The sequence below is a fragment of the Euprymna scolopes genome, chromosome 27 (genome assembly GCF_053919585.1).
Source record: "Euprymna scolopes isolate OS-2025 chromosome 27, ASM5391958v1, whole genome shotgun sequence".
NCBI lineage: Eukaryota > Metazoa > Mollusca > Cephalopoda > Sepiida > Sepiolidae > Euprymna > Euprymna scolopes.
This window is the reverse complement of record NC_136508.1, coordinates 68,789,531-68,811,444: the sequence shown is the minus strand read 5'-3', so window position 1 is coordinate 68,811,444 and position 21,914 is coordinate 68,789,531. Positions and strand designations below refer to the sequence as shown.

The 21,914-nt window shown below is 34.7% G+C and overlaps 1 protein-coding gene across 5 annotated transcripts in view; it reads left to right on the top strand.

Annotated features, from left to right (window-relative positions):
* LOC145248896 (protein Aster-B-like) overlaps positions 1 to 21,914 on the top strand; it is a 465,755-nt gene that overhangs the window by 196,052 nt on the left and 247,789 nt on the right. For all 5 annotated transcript variants that reach the window (XM_080110668.1, XM_080110669.1, XM_080110667.1 and 2 more), the window contains one exon: positions 18,177 to 18,296. In XM_080110668.1, coding sequence (XP_079966794.1) covers positions 18,177 to 18,296 — 120 coding nt within the window. The remainder of the gene's footprint in view (positions 1 to 18,176; positions 18,297 to 21,914) is intronic.

The following is a 21,914-nucleotide window of genomic DNA, read 5'->3' as shown; positions in this document are numbered from 1 at the left end:
ATATATATATATATATATATATATATATATATATATATTTTTTTTTTTTTTTTTTTTTTTTTTTTTTTTTTTGAGAAAAATAGAAAAACCGAATGAAATTATTAAAAATAAATCAACGTTTCGTCCCTATTTCAGAGGACATCTTCATGATATTGAAGTAAAAATGCGAGAAAAAGAAAAAAGTCATAGACCATACGAAAAAGAGAACAGTTTTTGAATCCTACCCATGTCGGGAAGGATAAACAGGTGTGCGTATGGGAAGGTTGGGTTGTTCAATGTCTTTTTTTTTTTTTTTTTTTTTTTTTTTTTACAAAGGCATCACCACATTATCAAGGCCCAGAGGCCACTCAAGGATAAGGGTTAAAGAGTGTACAGTAGAAGTTGGTCAATATAGTAATCATTAGTAATGAAAATTTGGTAAATTTAATAACTTATATGGAACGGCTCATCAAGAACTTATTTACCTTAGACTTGAACACAACCATATTGTAGTCAGCCGGAAAGCAGGAAAACGGAAGACAATTCCACAGGCGTGCAGTTCTAAGAAAGAAGCTTTGTTCATGGAATCTATGTTTAGGTTTAGGCACAGATAAAGAGTGGGGGAAATTATTGATAGTGTTTACAGCTAAACGAGTGTTTCTTGTGAAAGTTTGGCGAGGGGGGACCATAGATTGAAGCTCAGTTGAACACTTTCCATGAAAATAACGATACATCAGAGACAAACTCGCAACATCTCTTCTGTGAGATAGAGGTTGTAAGGAGGAGAAAAGGACATCTCCTACGAGGCTACGAAGTCTATTTTGAACTCTATCAAGGCAGGACAAGTCCTTTCTAGCAGCTCCTGCCCAGATGTGGCAACAGTATTCCATCCTTGGACGTACCTGGCTCTTATATAGATAGAGAATAGCATCAGCAGTGAGATATCTACTGGATCGATAGAAAGATCCCACCATTTTTCCAGCGGCCTTGGCAACAGATTTGATATACGTGTTCCATTTAAGATCAGGAGTAATGGTCAAGCCCAGAAGCTTGTCAAAACTTGAGGCCTCCTGAAGACGAGAGCCATTCATTTCAATTGATGACAAATGTGGATTAAAATGTTGATGATGTAAGAGAGAAGCTTGGTTTTAGATGCATTAAAAGTAACCAGCCACTCCTTTCCCCATTGTACTACATGCTCAAGATCAGAGGAGAGAGAATTGGAGAGTACTTGCTCGTTTACTGTCTTAGATGTGGTACCATAAATGGTAGTGTCGTCAGCATAAATGTCTACAAATGATGTAAGGATATGATTTGGAAGATCATTAATGTAGATCAGGAAAAGAGTTGGGCCTAGGATGGATCCCTGAGGGACACCGGCATTAATACTGTGAGCTTCTGATTTTTGCCCCTCAACTACTACTCTTATCATTATAACCTATCAGAAAGAAATGATTTAATAATTGAGAAGACTTTTCCAGCTATACCATAGCTAGCGATCTTATGAAGTAAACCTTTATGCCATACCCTATCAAAGGCTTTAGATATGTCAAGAGCAATTGCCCTAGAAAGATTGCCACCATCGAGAGATTTGCTAATCCTATGCGATATAACTGTAAGGACATCTGCTGTAGATCTAGCAGAACGGAAACCATATTGAGTGTCACTAAGAAGGTTATTTTTGTTGAGATGTTTGATTACTTCTGTATTTAACACAGATTCTAGCAACTTACTCATGCCGCACAGGAGACTTATTGGCCTGTACTGAGAGGGGGATGAGCGATCACCTGAATTCTTAAATACAGGGCATACTGATGAGATTTTCCAGGGAGATGGGAAACTATTCTCCTTAAGACAACGTTTAAACAGTTTTGTAAGTATGGGCGCTAGTTCAGGTTGAAGTTTTTTGAGTACTATAATTGGAATACCATCAGGGCCAGTTGCTTTACTGGAATCAAGGTTTTTGATTAGCTTGGCAACATCACGTACAGATATACGTATATCACATAGCGTGTTTTCTGATACAGGAGGAAATATTGGGGGTTGGCGGTCTTGGTCGCAAAGGGTAGAATTAGCTGCAAAGTTCTTGACAAAGAGTTTGGCTTTGTCTGATGCTGACGAGATTACCTCAGGTCCATTGATAATAGTTGGGATGGAGCACACGCTTCTGTTCAGGATTCTGTTTGCTATTTGCCAAAACTGGTGGGAACCAAGCCGCTGCTCAGCTACTTTGGACTTAACAGATTGAGCATACAACTCTCTTGCGTTCCTTATTACTTTCTTACAATGGTTGCTGGCAGTCCTGAAAACGGCTTTAGTTTCCATACATCTATTACGTTTGAAGCAGTGGAAAAAGTGATTTCTGTGCGCAATGGCAGCAGCACATTCTGGAGAGAACCATGGCTGGCTGTTAGGTTTTTGCTGAAACTTTTTAGAGGGTATGAAATGGTCAATACCTACAATTAACCATTCAGTTAGGTCTAATACTATAGAGGACACATCCTTTTTAAACATGGAATGCAGAGGTAGATCAGATATAAATATACGGAAGCTATCCCAGTCAGCCTTAGTGTATCGATATACTGTACGATGAAGTGGTACGTCTGGGGACTTATTACATTTCATTTTTATCTTAATTGATACAACAGAGTGGTCGGAAGATCCAAGAGGCGACAGAACAGAAACTGAACATAGTTCAGGGCAAGTTGTGAGAAAAAGGTCTAGTAGGCTCGCATACTGGCCGTCATTATCGGGCACACGGGTAGGTTCCTGAACAATCTGAGTGAGGTCATAGGCAATGCAGAAATCATGACAGAACCTCCCCTCATCATCGGTCTTGTTTGAGTGGGTCAACCATTCGACGTTGTGAACATTGAAGTCTCCACATACGTGAATGTTAGCTGAAGGATAAGTAGAAAGGACTTGGTCAATTTTCTCAGATATGCTTTGAAAGATAGTAACTCCGCTGTTGTGGGGGCGATAGAGAGTAAATATAAATGCAGTAGTGTGAGCTAAAGCAACCCGGAAGCACATATAGGGTAAGTTAGGATCTTCCCTGGAGATGTCCCTCCCACATGGAAAGCTATCTTTAATATAGGCACATATTCCATGCCCATGGCGATCTTGGGGGTCAGATTTAGAAGTTAAGTTAGAGTATCCTGTAATTGCAAACTCATCTAGGGAAATAGCCTGTCCAATGCCAGTTTCACTTAAAAATAAAAGGTCTGGTTTAGTCTCCTGTAATTGGGTTTCAACCTCTGGAAGGTTAGAACGTAGACCCCTGATGTTGGAGAAGGAGACATGGTAGTAGGGGTCTACGTTGGAAGTTGGAGAACCGGGTTTAATCGTGTATTTTTTCTTGAAACTTGTCATGATGAAATTTTGGAATTTGTGGACTAGGTCGACAGATTTACTTAGAGCAGGACAGAGAGGGGAAACTAAGAGAGAAAAAGAAACGAAGAATTTTTTTTTTTTTTTTGTACCACATGATAAGGTAAAGCCGTAACAATTACCCACTAGTATGGCATCGAGAGGCCCCACCAGAAGCTACTGCATGGTCCAGATTCCATTCACCAAATGGCAATACAGCAGCCCCAGTACTTTGCACCTGCTGATAGGACAGCCTCCTTAGTGGTTAATCCAAGGTTCGGGTCCCTGACTATCAGGCGGATAACGTCAGCCCAGACAAAACGTTTACCTCCAGCACCCTTACTAGTGACATGGCTACAAGGATAGACATAGAAACAGAAAATTTCCACCAACTATGCCAACTGTTCGCGCAAAAATGCTGCCAACCTAGAAAACAGCTTTTTCTTCTCCCTTTGTCAGAAAAATCACTCATTTAAAAAATGAGGACTGAGGGACAAATAAGAAGAAGCGAGAGTAACAGGAGCTGCCGATAACGCATCCACAATGCGTTTTCTACTCTCCATTAAAAAAAAAATAAATAAATAAATAAAAAATAAAAAATAACTATTAAGTATTGTACTTAATAAAAGTCCAACGGTCCTGTTTAAGGGAAAGTATGGTGATAGATTCCCCTCCCACGAACTAAAAATGAGTACAATTAGGTAATCTATTTTTGCAATCAACTCGGTAGATAAATAAACATTTATGGACGAGAGAAAAAAAAAAAAAAAAAAAGCTAGCATTTAATACAACAGAAATACATAAATTAAATACTGAAATAAAATGTAGTTATTAATATTTGAATCTTAAAATAAAAAGTGCGAATTAGTAGAGAAAAAAATCACTTATCACAACAACGCATTCCGTCTCCAAACTAGTGAAGAATTTAACTTTTAATAGCGTTCAGAAGATTTTTTTTTTTTTTTTTAAATTAACCGTTAAGAGAAAGCGTGATTTTATTCTGAACTTTAACTAATCACGTTTTAAGCAACTTATGATATAAAACAAAATCGGATGGGGGGGGGTCTTCCGAAGTTAGTTGGTGACGTTATAAGTAATTGCGAGATAAGATGGGAGCCAGAAATTAGGGGTGGGGGACTGAAAATGATAATATAATGGATTGATTATACAATATTTAAGATCAACTTGGTAGATTAGACCCCGATAAGTACATAATTATTTACTCACAAATTGAAGAGAAAAGGTCAATACATAATATATTCAAATTTAAAAAAAAAAAAAACAGTGTTCTTTTAGAAATTTACCTGTAAAGTCCGAAGTTTAAAACCTTTTTAAAAAAAAAAAACGTTTTTTTTTTTTTTTTTTTTTTTATATACACTTTTAAAAATGCGTTAAATAAATATGTACATTTTTTTTTTTTTTTGTATATATTTATTTAACACATTTTTAAGTGTATATATAGACATTGAACAACCCAACCTTCCCATACGCACACCTGTTTATCCTTCCCGACATGGGTAGGATTCAAAAACTGTTCTCTTTTTCGTATGGTCTATGACTTTTTCTTTTCTCGCATTTTTACTTCAATATCCTGAAGATGTCCTCTGAAATAGGGACGAAACGTTGATTTATTTTTAATAATTTCATTCGGTTTTTCTATTTTTCTCAAAACATAACGTCAACCACCGCTGGTATTTTTATTTTTTATGTGTGTGTATTATATACTGTATTGTATTTTGTTACTAATTTTTAATATGTACTGTATAAAATTTTGCTTGGGCCCTGCCATACAGCGATTTTACCTTACAATCTCAATCCCGAAACAGATTAATGCCGTATCCAGGGGTTCTACTGTAATTTTAGATATGCTCCAACTTCTAAGTAAGGCTGTATACACACACAGCATATGTACACCTACAATAATTGCCGCCTCCCCTACAAGGGGAAGCAATTTTTTTTTTTTTTTTTTTTTTTTTTACAAATTGTTCACCCCCACTGCCTCTCTCACTGGACAAGCGAAACAAGTTTTAAAGAAACATGTTTCTTTTCTTTTTTTTTAAACAGAGCTAATTATTTTATATACTTAAAGCTTCTTTCTTAGAACTGCACGCCTGTGGAACTCTGTTCCGTCTTCCTGCTTCCCACCTGATTACAACTTAGATGTCTTTAAGTCCAACGTTAACAAATTCCTAATGGATCGCCCCCCTTAAGTAAACACTTCATCAAATCTCCACACTAACGTACTGTACTTGGAATTAACCCTTATCCCTGAGTGGCTTCCGGGCCTTGATAAGTGGTGACCACCGTGTAAAAAAAAAATAAATAAATTTTAAAGCGTAGTTTTTATTTCATAAAAAAAGGAGCATTTTTAATTTACTTCTATATTTCTGACATGGAATTTTGAACGTCTGCCACACTTTTAAACTTTTAAACTTTAAGCTAATAATTTTTGAAGCATTTTACATTTTCTGTGAAATATGAAAACTTTATTTATAATTAGTTAATTAAATGCCTTATTTGTAAAGTGTAGTTAAGATATTAATAGTTTGTTGTTAAACTTATTGTTTAGTGTTTTTGTTTACAATTCTAAAACTAAAGTTGCCTTTTTTTTTTCTTTTTTTTTTTTTTTTTTTTACTATTCTCACTGACAAAAACAAATGCAAGTCGTTTCCCTCCGCTTATCTATCAAAATAACAAAAAAATTCATATTCACTGAAGAGGAAGTTTCTAGGGAATATAAAATTTACATGCTCATGTATATCCCGATCAGGGGAGATGACATGCAGCGCCTAGTATTCCCAAATGATCACCCATGTAGGATTAATCAGGCTCAACGTTGCTTAACTTTGAATGATCTAATGAGAATTGGTGTGTTAATGTGATTATGTTATAGATCTTTAAAATGTTTTTTCTACTTTTTATATATAAATAAAACAGATGTATGTATGTGTGTCGTTCTGTGTGTAAATATTTAACCGATAAACTCTTAAACTACTGGTCACATAACACATAGTAATCATACACCAAGAATGATCGATTTATAACGAGTAAAATTTTTATTTGGATTAATGAATAAAGCATACAGAAGTCGGCAAGTTGAAATGAACATTTTGCATTTCAACTTGCTGACATTTCTATTAGCTTGCGTATGTGTAAAACTAATAGCTAAAAATGGTTTAATTTTAAAACTTCGGGTTAGCTTAAATGGTATGGGGACATGACTAGAGTGCTAAATGTTTTGGTTTCGATTCTAGCTGATGGCACCCAAGTCATTTTTCTTTTTTTTTACTTTTGAAATCAATACAACATGTATATATTCACGAGAGAATTGGCTCTGTACTGATAAATAGGAAATCTGCATGAATTAAAATATATTTAAGCGTATTTTACGGTTGTCAAGGTCGGCGCCCCTCTACTAATCTTAAATAAAAACTTTGAACATTAATTGAATGTTTTCTAGTGTTATCAGAGTAGACTATTTGAAGATACTGCCTTCCTGACCTAAAATACAAACATTGATAAATAAACATTGATATAAACTGTTTATTTTTCTTCTCCATTTGCAAAACCCAATCGTTATGCAAAGTCCAAAACAAAAACAAAGTTTTCTCTATAAAACAACCAAACTAAACACCATGAATAAATAATTAAAGCAGAATTTTTTTTTTTTTAACCTAAAATGATTGGATTTGGCATTAAATAATCCGAAAAATGTTAATATGCCGGAAAATGAAACAACTAAACCCAACACCATGAATAAATATTTGAAGATCTTCATAACTTAAAGCATAAAAACTTATTTTTTTAAAAAATGACAGGATTCAGCATTAAATAAACCGAAAAAGGTTGATATGCCGTAAACTAAGACCACCAAACCTTAATTAAATGTTTAATGAAATTCCCTGTTAATGACTGTTAATCTTTTTGTCTTGTTGTTTTCCTATGTTTTGTTTAGTTGAAAGTCGGGGGAAAATAAATACAACTATTTCAATTTAGTGTTCTCTTTTTATTTATTTATTTCTGTTGGATATTTATAAACTGTTGCTTGACAATAAATCCATTTCTGCAAAGAATCATTGCAATGGACTTGCAATCTTATTGTTTGAAAACAGAAGTTGCTCAGCAGTCAGCACTTTATCAAGTTTTGTCAGCAGAAAGCAATTAACTTAATGGTCCCTTCATGCTGTGAGGCGTCCCTCCTCCCCACATACACACACCTTCGCTCAGTGGTTTGGTTATGATCATGTCAGCTCTAAGCAGCTCAGAATAAAACTCCTTTTTCTACCTTTTAGAAAAGAGAGTAAAAGGAGGAGTTTACATGCTTGTCTTTCTGAAGCGGTAAGTGTTTTATTACAGGTTACGGTAAAACTTGCGGAGTATGCGCTGTTTTACGGTTGTTGTAAATATGGAACGGAAATTTAAATTTCGTTCCGTTTAATCATTTCTTAATTTATTTTTATTTTTTTTTATGTGCCCCCCCCAAAAAAAAACGGTAGTGATCGAAAGAATAACATTCAACAATTACCAAATTTTCATTACTAATGATTACTATATTGACCAATTTCTACTGTACACTCTTTAACCCTTATCCTTGAGTGGCCTCTGGGCCTTGATAATGTGGTACTGGTATACCTTTTTGGTATTTGTTTGTACATAAGTCCAACTCACCGTTTACGTTGGAAATGTTAACTTTTCGGGTACGTTTGCCACGAATAAACACCCCAACCTTTCCCATGTTAAGAACAGCTTTTGGAATAGACGCCCCTCCTAACCTTGTCAGCATATCCGAAAACCTATAAAAGTTGACATGTCGAATGTGAACAATGAGTTGGGCGTAATATAAAAATGTACCGAATTTAAAACGGAACGAAATTTAAATTACCGTTCCATTTAACCGTAAAACGGTGCATACTCCGCAAGTTTTACCATATAAAAACCTAAGAATCAAGTTTATTTGGTTTTAATATAATGTAGTTAGTTATTTTTATATACACTATTCATTCCGAAACTAATTTACCGATCATTATGAATTTTGGAACAGAGCTCTGCTATGCATAAGGATGGTTAATGTGGGCTAGATTTAGTTTTATGTAAAGGAAAAAAAGATATGTTGAAAACTCTGTGTAAAAATTCAGATATTTTACGATTTGTAAAACTTAATAATTATTAGACATCAATTAATATATATTTCCGAAATTTCAGTTTCTTCGGAGTATTTTAATGGATTGTGAGGTGAGGCATAATATGGACATAATCTCCCATTTGAAAATTCAAATATTTCACATTTACATTGAATTTGATCTGTAGACATTTGACACCAACAAAGATTCCTTTAAATTTTTTAAGACTCCTTAAGCCTAAGCCTTAAATGTTGGACATTTTCTAGAATCAAAATACAAATAATGGGTTTTATTCAAAATTGGAATAAAGATTCTGAGCATGCGAATTAGTAGCAAACGAACGAATTGATTTTAATCTTTATTGGGGAAGGGGGGGGTAAAGTTGCAGAAAATGTTTTGTTCGCGGAATTAATTTTACTCATCCTGGGACAGGATAATATATGGATATGGACAAATTCTTTAAGGACAATTTTAAATCAAGAAAATAAATGCAGTATCTTCAAACGTCAAAGATTAACGCATTTCAAAAACATATCGATGTAATGAACAACCAACATTTTTTGCTTGTTTTGAATTGCAAAATTGGTCTTAGATGGTCCTTCATTTCATCCAGTGATGCAGTGCACTAATTTATATAATTCTGAAACTCTGTGAAGCTTGCGACCTTGATTGAATCTTGTCTTCAATGATCGGGCGATTCCATCTTTTAAAAAAGGGATGACAGATGAATGACTATATATACTAGGGGGGTATCCGGCGTTGTCCGGGTGTGGAGAGGTGGTGTTGTAAGAAGTCAATACAACCAAAAAAAAAAAAAAAAGATACGGCCTGGGTAGAGGTGTGAAAAAAAAAAAAAAGTTTAAGCAAACAGTAAAATAATTCAGTTTTTGTTTTAAAAGGAGAAACTCCCTTAATTAAGCCTCGAAATGAGAAAAAATTAAAAAAAAAAAAAAAAAAAAGGAGCAGGCATGTTCGAACCTGTAACATGAAGGGGAAAAGGTGAAAAAAAAGTAGCCACCATCACATACGACTTCGCTGCTGTTCAAATTAAGGCTAATCATTGCAAGCGCGTATGATGATTTTGCAAAAATGTTGACGAAAAAGTGACCCCCCCTCCTTGCCCAGTTTAGGGTGAAGGAATGAATGTTTTGGGCCAATTTCTCGATATTTGTCGTCCAAAGGACCGAGCTTGAAAATGATAACGATCTTGTGGGGATCCGTCGCGTGTGTAGAAAGTTTTTGCAAGACATACAAACACACACACATTTTGCCTGTTTTAGAAGATATATATTTCCCCCAAACCTCTGGCCTTTATAGAGGGGAGACAAAAACTTGCTGCTATGGTTTAAATGATCTAAAATAATATTTCCCTCCCCTTTTTTTGGAAATAGGGTACAATTATAAATATCCTCAGTATCAAATAATCTTTATACACTGTGAAATGTACTTATGTATGAAAGCCAAAGAGGGAGGTAAACATATAAGAAATATTTGGAATCAAGTCTCCCCTTGCTGTTATTTCAGATCATTTGAAACTATAGCAGCAAATTTTTGTCTCCTCTCCATTTAGGCAAGAGGTGTTGGAGAAATATCAGATATTTTGTAATTCATATGCAAAACTAGGAAAACAAATGACTGGTTGAAGTATTGGTAAAGGTGCAGTATCTTTCCACCTACGAAAAATCCTTTAAAATTACCACTATTATTGGTTTTCAAGGGTGCTGAAAACGAAAATAACAGTAGTAAAAAACTAGTAGTTTCCAAGATATGAAGAATTATAAAGTGGAGTATCACTTTTCTATATTGACACATAAAATGAACATCCACTTTATAGCCAAGGTAGCCATAAAGTAGGTGATCATTTTACGTTCAATCAATATAGAAAAATGATCCCCCACTCTTGAAACAGTAATGTACGACCTTAAAGGCAAATGTTACATAGCCCACTACACAATTCAGATCATGTTAAATTCTGATTAGTAGTTCCTATTTACAATGCCTCCCCACGAGACAGAGTTAGACACCAGGGTCGTTTTTTAACGTGGAGAAAAGGAACAAAAATTTAAAATTATCTCAGTCGTGAAGGACTTCTGATCCACTGACAGAGAACAAGAAATTGAAGTGCAGCATCTGAAGAACAGATACTACACTGTGATCTCGGCTACCGAGATTTTGATCTTAAAAAATTGCCCAAAAAGATGGATATATCTATACTCGTCGTCAAATTGAATATTAAAATGCTCATATCTTTCTTTCTATCGGCTGAAACTATATGTAAATTTGCAGGCTTTTAGAAGATTATAATACTATTTTATGGTTAAAATTTTATGACAATTCGTTAAAAAGAACCTATATTTTCAAACCAATAAAATATGTCCAAATTAGCATACATTTATAGATATAGTGTCCTAGCAAGCCAGCTTTAGTTTTGCTGCTTTGGGATGAATTTTGAGTTCAGATTTTTTTTTTATTTTTTATTTTTTTTTTTGCTTGGTTGTCTCCCCTGTGGCTTTGCTAGGCCACTAATAATGTGCATATGGGCGTGGCTCAGATGCTAAGGAATGAGGGTGGAGAATTGTTTTGGTTTCAATTCTAGCTGATGGCATCCAAGTCTTATATGTTTTTTTAGTTTTGATCTCACTGCCATATATTCGGTTCAATATAATAATCGATAGAGAATTGTCTCTTTGATAATAAATATGTAATCTGCATGAATTAAAATATGATATTTAACCAGATCTTACGACCCGGTGACGCCAGGCAGCCTGCTAGTAGTCATATAAAATCATAGAAGTGTCAGTTTAATTTTTAACACACACACATATATAAACAAATAAATATTAGTTTATTTTCATATTTCATTGTAATTTGGCTTATGGACGTATTTTATCTTAAAATTCAAACAACACTTCTATCATGGGAAACACAACTCTATCTATACTAGCAGGGTGACCCGACGTTACCCGGGATTCAATGGTGATCAACAAATGTTTCACACTCCCATATTTTTATTGTTGTCTAAATCGATGCAATAACCCATTTTTTAATCAAATCAATTGATTGCCTGCTCTAATTGGGGACTCATTGCGATGAACCTGGAAGAAGCTTCACATGCCTATCGCAGTGACTACGTTCACAATATATTGTAGCCTATATTGCACTGTAAAGAACCTACTGTTGATTTTATTAAATTATTTTATATATAATGGTTTGCATTTAAGTTTAAAATGAAAATATCAAGTATGTGGGTTCATACAGAAGCTAGAAAAAAAAAACACGTTTTTTTACTTGCTAACTTTTTTGTGATGGGCTGAATTTATATTTATTTGTATACAAATAGACATTGGTTTTTATTATAGTGGAGGATTATCTGATTGAATATTATGTTTGTGTATGAATAAGTGATTTATAAAATATAAAAAAAAAAATATAAGGAATAAATTTAAGGTTCCAAAGCCTTATTTAAAAAAAAACAAGCCGTGCGTGTGTGGTTCCTCTCTTGTGCTGCATGTGAGATGACGCCACAAAAAATAGTGAAGAAATGATGAATGTGAGAAGCGTGAAGGGTCAACGTTGTCTTCACATTTTCACCAAATTTCAGAAAAATCTAATGGATGGGGCAAAAGTTATGGGCTAAAAAGTGTCATTTTGCGATTTTGGAGCATTTGTGACCTCTTTTGAGCTCCTGGGAACGACAAATCTCAGTGAAAATGGACAAATGATGCAGTTTTACGTCTTAAGACATGTATATTTGAATTTAGCACCATGGAAAACTATATAGGTATACATATCAAGTTCTTGAGTAATATGAAAAAAAGAGCTCCAAGAAGGCTTTTTTTTTTTTCTTTTTTTTTTTTTTAGCCCTAAAAGTCCCAGAGGGATGCGAACCAGTATTTTGCCAGAGTCACCCATACTGAATTGATATTAAAAACAATAGCCTCTACATTTTGGCCAAGTTTCAGGAAAATCTAATGGATGAATCAAACGCTATGAGGTAAAAAGTGTTATTTTTGGCCATTTTGGGACATTTGTGACCTCTTTGAGCCCCTGGGGATGCCAAATCCCAGTCTAAATGGATGATGATGCAGTTTCAGGCCTTAACACATGTATATTTGAGTTGACTACTATGAAAAACCACTCTATAGTCAGACATATCAAGTTTTTGTTGAGAAATATGAAAAAAGAGCCATGAAAAGAGGTGTTTTTAGCACTGAAAGTCCCCGGGGATGCAAACCAGAATTTTGACAGGGTCACCCATACTGAATTTATAGTAGGAACAATGGGCTCCACATTTTGGCTAAGTTTCAAAAAATCTAATAGATGGATTAAAAGTTATAGGGAAAAATGTGACATTTTTGGCCATTTTGGGGCATTTTTGACCTCTTTTGAGCTCCTTAGGGTGCAATGGGAATTTTTTAAAATGAAATAGAATTTGTGGCAAAATTTCAGGAAAAATTAATGGACGGTTATCTAGCAGTAGTCCGGACTAACGAAAGCACGGATGCCACTGAAAACATAGGACCCTCTCCGATAAATCGAGGGACCAAAATGATTTGGTATGTCAAAAAAACAGGCATACACGGCACCTCTGGTTCTCATCCTATTTACAAATTTTAGAGTTTAAGAAAAACCTCAAAAGTATTTATGAGATTTAAATTAAAAAAATTTGGACAAATTTAATTACAAAGCTATTGTTCTGTGGGTCTGGAAGTGGTTTATCAGTCTAATTTGAGTGTTGAAGTATCCCTCAAATGTGAAGCATCTGTGGAGTAATTCTGTCACAGAGGTGCTGACTGTTCTGTCTTTTCTAATAGAATGTTTCCTCTTGCGTTCTTCAGTGGGTGCACATATTACAGTTGTGAGCCTTTTATGACTTGCAGTATGCCAGGAACATCTGTTTTGGGCTAATTTTTCTCGTAAGTTGGAATACAAACCAAACTGAGCGACACCTTCAAGCTGTCATTAAACCTTTTCCACTGTCCTCCTATGGTTCTTTTTGCTTTGGATAGCTCACCGTAAAGGAGTTGTTTTGGGAGCCTTGAATCTGACAAACGGCATATATGATACTCACGCACACACACACACATATATATATATATATATATGTAGTTGTTAAAATATAATTATCCATTGACACAGGTTTCATTGTCTTCAACTCATCAGAGTGGCTGAATCTAGTGAGATTCGAAATCAGGACCATGATTACTTCATTTGATCACAAATTAATATCGGAAGATATAATTTTATGCATAAATTTTTCAGTATTTACTTCCACAGTGCTCAATGTATAGGTAGAGCTAGGTAGTAAGTTATGAAAATATATATGGCAATTAAGCTTAAGCCTGACGAATTTTCATGAGAATGAAACGTGGAATATTCTATGTACCTTAATTGCCATAAATATTTTCATAACTTATATACTAGCAGTTCAGCTTGGCCTTGATCGGGCCCTATGTACTGTTCATAACTTTATGTGCATATGTATATATTAAAAAGTCTGCACATGTACCGTAATGACTTTCTATATAATAGGCTTCCTTAACTACCATAGAGAAAAGTTGGAAGAGACTGCAGAGGTCAAATTTTTTTAAACTTTGACCCCAATTTTGACCCATTAACATTTATTGTTTTGGGCTCAAATCAAATTAAAATGTTTGACTCATGTCCAAGTAACCTATATCTAAAATTTCAAGTGTTTAGACCCAAAATTGGCAGAGGAGTTTGGTGGAGCCTACAAAGGTCAACTCTTTCCACTTTGACCTCTTGGCAGCGAATTTTTCGTCCCAAAACTGATTAAAAAGCTTGCTGCATGTCTGAATACCCTTTTATGTAAAATTTCAAATGTTTATACCCAAAATTGGCTTAATAGTTTGCTAAAGATCGCAAAGGTAAAATCTTTGGAACTTTGACTCCTTGGCAGCCAACTTTTTGGCCAAAAAGTGATTAAAAAGCTTGCCCCATGTCTGAAAACCCTTTATGTAAAATTTAAGATGTTTAGACCAAAAATTGGCTGAGTAATTTGGTAGATACTGCAGAGGTCAATTTTTTTTTTAAACTTTGACCCCAATTATGACCCCTTAGCATTTATTGTTTTGGGCTCAAATCAAATGATCAAGTTAGATCCATGTCCAAGTAACATATATCTAAAATTTCAAGTGTTTAGACCCAAAATTGGCGGAGGAGTTTGGTAGAGTTTTCAAAGGTTGAATCGTTGAACTATGACCCTTTCACAGCCAAATTTCTGACCGAAAACCAATTAAAAAGATTTTCCCAAATCTCAATACCCCGTATGTCAAATCTCGAGTGTGTAGACCGATTTAATGATTTCACGCTTTCATTGAAACTGGTCTTCTGGCAGCTTATTAGATAATCGCTTCGGCATCTTCCGGTTGCTTACATAACTTGCTGGAAGATTCCAATGTGAAGTTGGCAGATCATTTCGTTGTAAACTGGATAAGCACTGAATTAGTTGTAAAGAAAGATTTAATGCCTTAAATAATGGTTTCTTTTTTTACATATATAATAATTGAAATTTAAGAAAAATGGAATAAATGTTAATTTTTTTGTATATGTTATATTGTACGTGTGGCAGAGAGATCAATCTGACCTCTCTGTTACACATACAATACTCCCTGCATGCATGCATATAGGGGGGAGAAGGTCTTTAATTTACAGACTGATCCCCCCCCCCCATATGCTGCATGCAGCCTGGATTGTTAATGAGAAAGTGAAATAAGTTGACAGCCAGTAAATCTATTGAGACTCCAGGATGGGATGACGCCCTAACAGTTAGTTGTTAGTTTCTGGATGACCTGAGAGTAATTAGTTGAGGAAGAAAAAGAAAAACAGATGTGGTTGACGATGATTGAGAGGCAGATTAGATATTTAGGATTTCTGGTCAAAAGTAAATATATTTGAGGACCTAGCTGTTCATGGAGATGGCCAAGAGAGTCTGAGAGTCAATAACTTAGCATTAGACAAAGTGTCACTGGGGCCTAACAACGATCAACAGATGGTTTTTGAGATCCTTAGCTACAATCGTATCACACACACACACGGTATACCTACAACTTTTTACCGTACTGTGGTCACTGAGACAATCATTAGACTACATATACAGAAAATGAATTATTATTTCAAATGTATTAATTTCTATCCTCACCATTTCTGTTTTTAGCAAAAGCTTTTTGGACTTATGCAAGATATATTAAGAGTCACCAACCTAATAGGTCCCGTACTGTAGGCCGAACTCCAACATTTGCCGAAATGTTGCATCCCTGTACCTGTTTTTAAAAGTATTTTATAATGGAAAGTACTTGAACAAACTCAAAGCACTAGTAACGCCTCGACAAACCCAGCAAGCAGCAAAATTCCACCCCATACACTGTAGAAATCTAGATGCTGTAAAGTCTTCTACTCAAATAGCTTATTCCCTCAAACTGCTAGACTTTGAAAGTTCCTCCCGGACCCCTGCTTCCCTGTGCTGACGTGCAGAAGTTCAACTGTAATGTAATCAGATATCTCGCTGCCGTACTCTCTACATGGTATCCCCACAAATACAAAGAAAAAAAATAGATTTATTTCTTAGCATGTTATTGGTTCTGTAAATAGTGGGGTTCACTGGAATCTGAGTGACAGAAAATTTCCCCAGATTTAAAGTACTCTTCATTTTATTACTATTGTGACTCACTTGATATTCTTATGCCAGCTGTTTTCTTGCTGATAGCAGATGATTTTTCCCTGGTATAGTGGTGATAAACCCCTTCAATATTCCAGTACTCTGCTATCTTTCAGTCTAAATGCGGATGATGCTGTACTTCTTTGGTTTCTCTGTCCTCTCAGATACTATACGGACACTTTTCCTTGCAATATTATTACTGCATTTTATAATGTCTTTTTGATTATTTACTTATTAGGAGTATTCGTATGAGTTATTATTATTGATTGCTTGATGTCAAATTTTTTTTTTTGTTTTTGTTTTTTTTACTACAAAGCCACCACTTATCAAGGCCGAAAGGCCACTCAAGGATAAGGGTTAAATGCTAGGTAGTTATTGAGAACTCTATAATCAGTAATGGTGAAACTTGGGTAGGGCTTACTTATTTAAGAGAATAAGTCAATAAAAACTTATTTGCATAGGTCTTGAAAAGGATAGTTATAGTCAGCTGTGAAGCAGCTCAACACTATTTTGTTTTATAGACGAACAGTTCTAGGAAAGAAACTCTGCTCATGGAATTTGCGTTTAGTTTTAAGAACAGATAGAGTAAGGGAAATTATTGACGGTTGTTGTACTTAAACAAGTATTTGTTATAAACATTTTACTAGGGGAACCATAGATTGGAGCTCAGTTGAGCACCTGCCATGAAAGTAATGATAGAGCAAAAATAAGACTCGCAGTGTCTCCTTAGATTTTCAGCACTCTCTTGCACAAGCCGAGCCTGGAATAACCTTCTCAGAATTTTGGAAAGGACTTTATATTTAACTTATGAGAGTAGACCCTTCCATTCTAACTGATTTAGTCTTTAACAAATACAAGTTATCAAAAAAGGCTCAACTGTGGAATACAGTCTCATCATCATGGGTGGTTTAATGTCTGTTTTACATGCTGGCATGTGTTGGACAACTTTCAGAAATTGATATCCAAACTGACCTATCTCGAGTCAGGCCTTTATCTATCTCTTTCTTTGAAGTTTATCTTTATAACTTCCTTTCATGTTTTCTTTGGCTTTTCTCTACAACTTCAACTGTATACATCTATAAACCCGAGCATTCTTATCCATTCTTTTAATGTGGCCATGCCATCAAAGTCTCCTGTTTTGTGTATATCTCTGTATAAAGTCTGCTGGTGCTACCAGTTAGGCTGTCTAAAGATACTGACTTCTATGGCCAAAAATGCACCAAACATTTGTGTTGTTTTTTTGTTTTTTTTTCTTCCTTTCCTTTTGTAAAACTCAATCATGTTTTGCAAAAGTCTAAAACAAAAACAAAAAGAAATTTCTCTAAAAAACAAAACAAAAAATAAACAAAAGCAATTTTTCTCTAACAAACAAACAAACAAAGAAAAGCAAACAAAAAAAAATCAACTTTTCTCTAAAAAAAAAAAAAAAAAATCCCAAAAACAAACATCATGAATAATAAATATTTGAAGTTTATAAAGAACTAGAAACATAAAATCTTTTTCCAAAATTACTGGATTAAGCATTGAAGGACCTAAAAAGGATTGATTTGCCGTAAAACAAAACAACCAACTTCTATACAGTCAAGGTTTAATTTTCCTCTAAACGCATCAAATCCTGTCTTTAAAACTCGTTGCATATCCATCGTATCGTTTATCTCCATGCAGCGCATATCCTCAACTTTCATTGGACAAGTTTTCTTACTAATATAAACTCAATTTCATAAACTTAAAAAAAAAAAATATCCTGCTGGATGCTTAATGGTATTCTGATGAAATATTCATGGTGCATGCATCAAAAGTATAATACTGAAGGTAAATTACTGACTGCTATTATAACACTGTCATTTCCTCCATACAATTGTGCTCGTGTTAATTTATGCATGAGCAAACTGAATTGACATTCATGCTTATTATCTTGTCTGTTCGCTTTGACGGTAAAAACTCTCTGCTCTCTACGTTTTGTTACATGTTTTTTAAAGTCTGTCATGATTTGAATTGAAACGTGTTTTTTCTCTTTGTTGCATTCATAGGAAGCGGTCGACGGAATCCCTGCGTACATCCAGTTTAGAGTCTCTCGTGATGCTCAGTGGAGGGACCACTAAGGAAAACCAGAAAGAAGATTGCTCCACTGATGATAGCAGAGAAGAAGGGTAAGTGATCATCATCAGTCCAACATCTGTTTTACATGGTGACGTGTGTTGAACGGCTTTCAGAAATTGATTGCCAAACAAAAAGACTTTTCATACCAATATCATATTCAGTTTTACGTCCGTTTGGCATATGTTGGACAGCTTTAAGAAATTGAATTCTAAAGTAACCTATATCTGGTCAGGACTTGATTTATCCCTCTTTCTTGCAAGTTTATCCTTATCGTTTCTTCCCATGTTGTCCTTGACCTTCTCATGTGACTTGAATCTGCTAACTTTACTTTTCTACATCTACCAACCCAAGAACTCTAAACTATTCTTTCAACATGGTCATGCCATTGAAGTTTACTCTTTTGGACACATTTCCATATACTGTCGGGATTTAATCTTCCTCTGATCTAATTCTAATGCATATGCTGGACAGCTTTAAAAAATATAATTCTGAAGTAACCTATATCTGGCCAGGACTTTATTTATCCCTCTTTCTCTCAAATTTATCCTTATCATATCCTACCATGTTGTCCTTGACTTTCTCCTGTCAGCTGAACCTGCTACTTTGACTGTCCAACATTTACTAACCTAAAAACTGTCATCCATTCTTTCAACATACTTACGCCATTATATTCGGTTTAACATGTTTTACTATTGAGCAGAATTCTAGAAAATTTAACCTTAAGTCCTTTTTTATATTTTTATGTAAAATGTGTGTCTAAATATCTTATATTGCTGTTTATGGCTTAAAAAAATATTCGGCAAATTTCACAAAATATATTCGGTTTAGAGTTTCTCATGATGAAAACCGGAAATATGTTGGATGGCTTTTTGCCAAACTAACAAACAAAAAACACTTTTCAGATGGTCATATTCGGTTTAATGTCTGTTCAGCCTATGTGGACTGTTTTAAGAAATTTAATTCCAGACTAACCTGTCTCTGGCCAGGACTTCATTTATCCCTTTTTTTCTCAAGTCTGTCCTTATAACTTCCTCCCATGTTATCCTTGACCTTCTCATGTGAATTTAATGTTACCTTGACTTTTCTACATCTACTAATCCAAGAATTCTCAACTGTTCTTTCAACATGGCTATGCCATCAAAGTCTACTCTTCAAACATTTCCCTGTACTGTCAGGATTTAATTTTCCTCGGAGTTCATCTGATCTAATTCTAATGAATAAATTTATAATTTTTAAAGAAAAGAAAATGCAATTGTTGATATTGAGTTGTCTAATATTGTGTTAATCATTCCTGGTCAGATTGTTCCACTGATGGTAGCAGAAAAGGGTAAGTTATTCATCATCATCATTTTTACATGGTGGCATGTGTTGGACAACTTTTAGAAATTGGTTGCCAAACAAAAAGACTTTTCATACCAACATCATATTCAATTTTATGTCCATGTGGCATATGCTGGACAGCTTTTAAGAAATTGAATTCTAAATTAACCTATCTCTGCCCAGGACTACAGTTTTCCTTTCTCGCAAGTCTATCAATTTCTCCCTTATTCTCCTTGGCCTTTCTTTGTAAACTGAACTTTTTACCTTGACTCTTCTACATATACTAACCCAAGAACTCTCGCCTAATAATTTAATGTGGCCATACCATGGAAATCTCCTGTTCTGTTCACATTTTCCTATATTTCCTTTAAGGTCATCAGATCCAAGTCTAATGAATCATCATCTCTCATATTCCGTTTAACATCCGTTTTACATGCTGGCATGTGTTGGACAGCTTTTAAGAAATTGAATTCTAAAGTAACCTATATCTGGCCAGGACTTTATCCCTCTTTCTTGCAAGTCTATCCTTATCAATTTCTCTCTTCTTCTCTGTGGCTCTCTCCTGTGAACTGAACTTATTACCTTGACTCTTCTGCATCTACTAACCTAAGGATAGTCATCCAGTTTTTCAACGTAGTCATACTATCATATAAGTATTTATTCACTTCCCCATGAAACAAACGCAAAATGTGACACAAGGTCATTTTAAATGTGGGTGAAAAAATGAGCTTCCCAAGAAGGGACACTCTGAAAGTATGCAAAAAATAAAATTGCCTTAGTATAGAAGGGTTTCCCCCTTCCATTGACTAAAGACAATAATTAATTTGAGTGTAGCATCAGAACAGATACTACAATCTGATCCTGGCCTGTGCTAGGTAAGTATATTCGGTTTAACATGGTTTACTATTGGATAGAATTCTGGAAAAAAATTAGTATAAAGTCGGTTTTACATAAAATGTGTGTCAAGATATCTGATACTGATATTTTTTGTTTAAAAAGTATTTGCCAAATTCCACAAAATATAGCACTAACAGCGCTCTGCAGGAGCTAATCTAAATGCCAACCAAAGCATGACATTTTTGGTATTAATTATTACTGTAGCACAATCAAATTTTGTCTGTGCTGTAAGATTCACTTAAATAATTAAAATAGTAATGATGAACCATTTCAAATAAAGTACAGTGAATTACTTATAATAGACATTTTATTGATATTTTGCTTCAAAGCTTCATTTGTAAATAAAATCTGAAAATTAAAAAAATTTGATATGTGCTTAAAATATGAAATTAACTATCCGACTGGAGACAACACACGTGTGTCATCTTTAATTAGAAAATTAAAACTTCTCACACCATCATCATATTGAATTTAATGTCAATTTGACTTGCGTTGGACTAAATTTGAATTCCGAAATAACATATCTCTGACCATGTCTATTTATTCCTTTTTCCCCTCAGATCAATTTTTTTATCACTTCCTGTTTTCTTTTGCCTACCCCTGTGAACTTGACTTTCTACCTCAACTGTTCTACACCTACTAGCCCAAGAACTCCCATTCTTTCAACATAATCACACCATCAAAGTCTGCGCACATTTTCTCTATAACTTTCAAACAATCAAAGGGAAGATTTCCAAAGTACACGTTTCTGGAGGGCATAACTGTTATGAATCGCTACCCAATAACATGTTAAATGTAGCTATTTTTATAGACTCTAGGTAATAGGTATATCAACTTACCCAATATCAACATCTGAGTATGATTAACACTTGCATTCGAGCCAGACAATTTGTCACAATTATTATCATCAGTTTAACTTCCGTTTTTACATGTTAACATGTATTGGACAGTTCTTAGAAATTGACTAACCAAACTCTGATTAGGTCTTTATTTTTCCTTTCTATCAAATTTACTCTTATTTCCTTTGACCGTCTTTGTGAACTGACCTTGCTACTTCAACTGTTCTTTAACTACTAACCCAAGAACTTTCATCCATTCTTTCAACATGGCCAAAGTATCCTCTTCTGCACATGTTTTCCTATAACTTCAAAATAATTAAAGAGAAGATTCCAGACCAATTTCAAATTTGTAACCAGATAATAAAGGAGGCTGCAGATAGTCAATGAAAAACACAAAGCAGGCAGGTAAAGATGATAAACTGACAGCTCTGGAGGAGGAGGGGGGGGGGGGTAATATAAAGTTATAAGAAGTTATGATGCAACGCACAACCAGTCTGGCAATTGTTAGTTTGTATCATCATTTTTGGTTTTTATATCCATTTTACCTGCCGGCATGTATTAAACGGCTTTTAGAAATTGACTTCCCAGCCAACCTATCTCTGATCATATTTT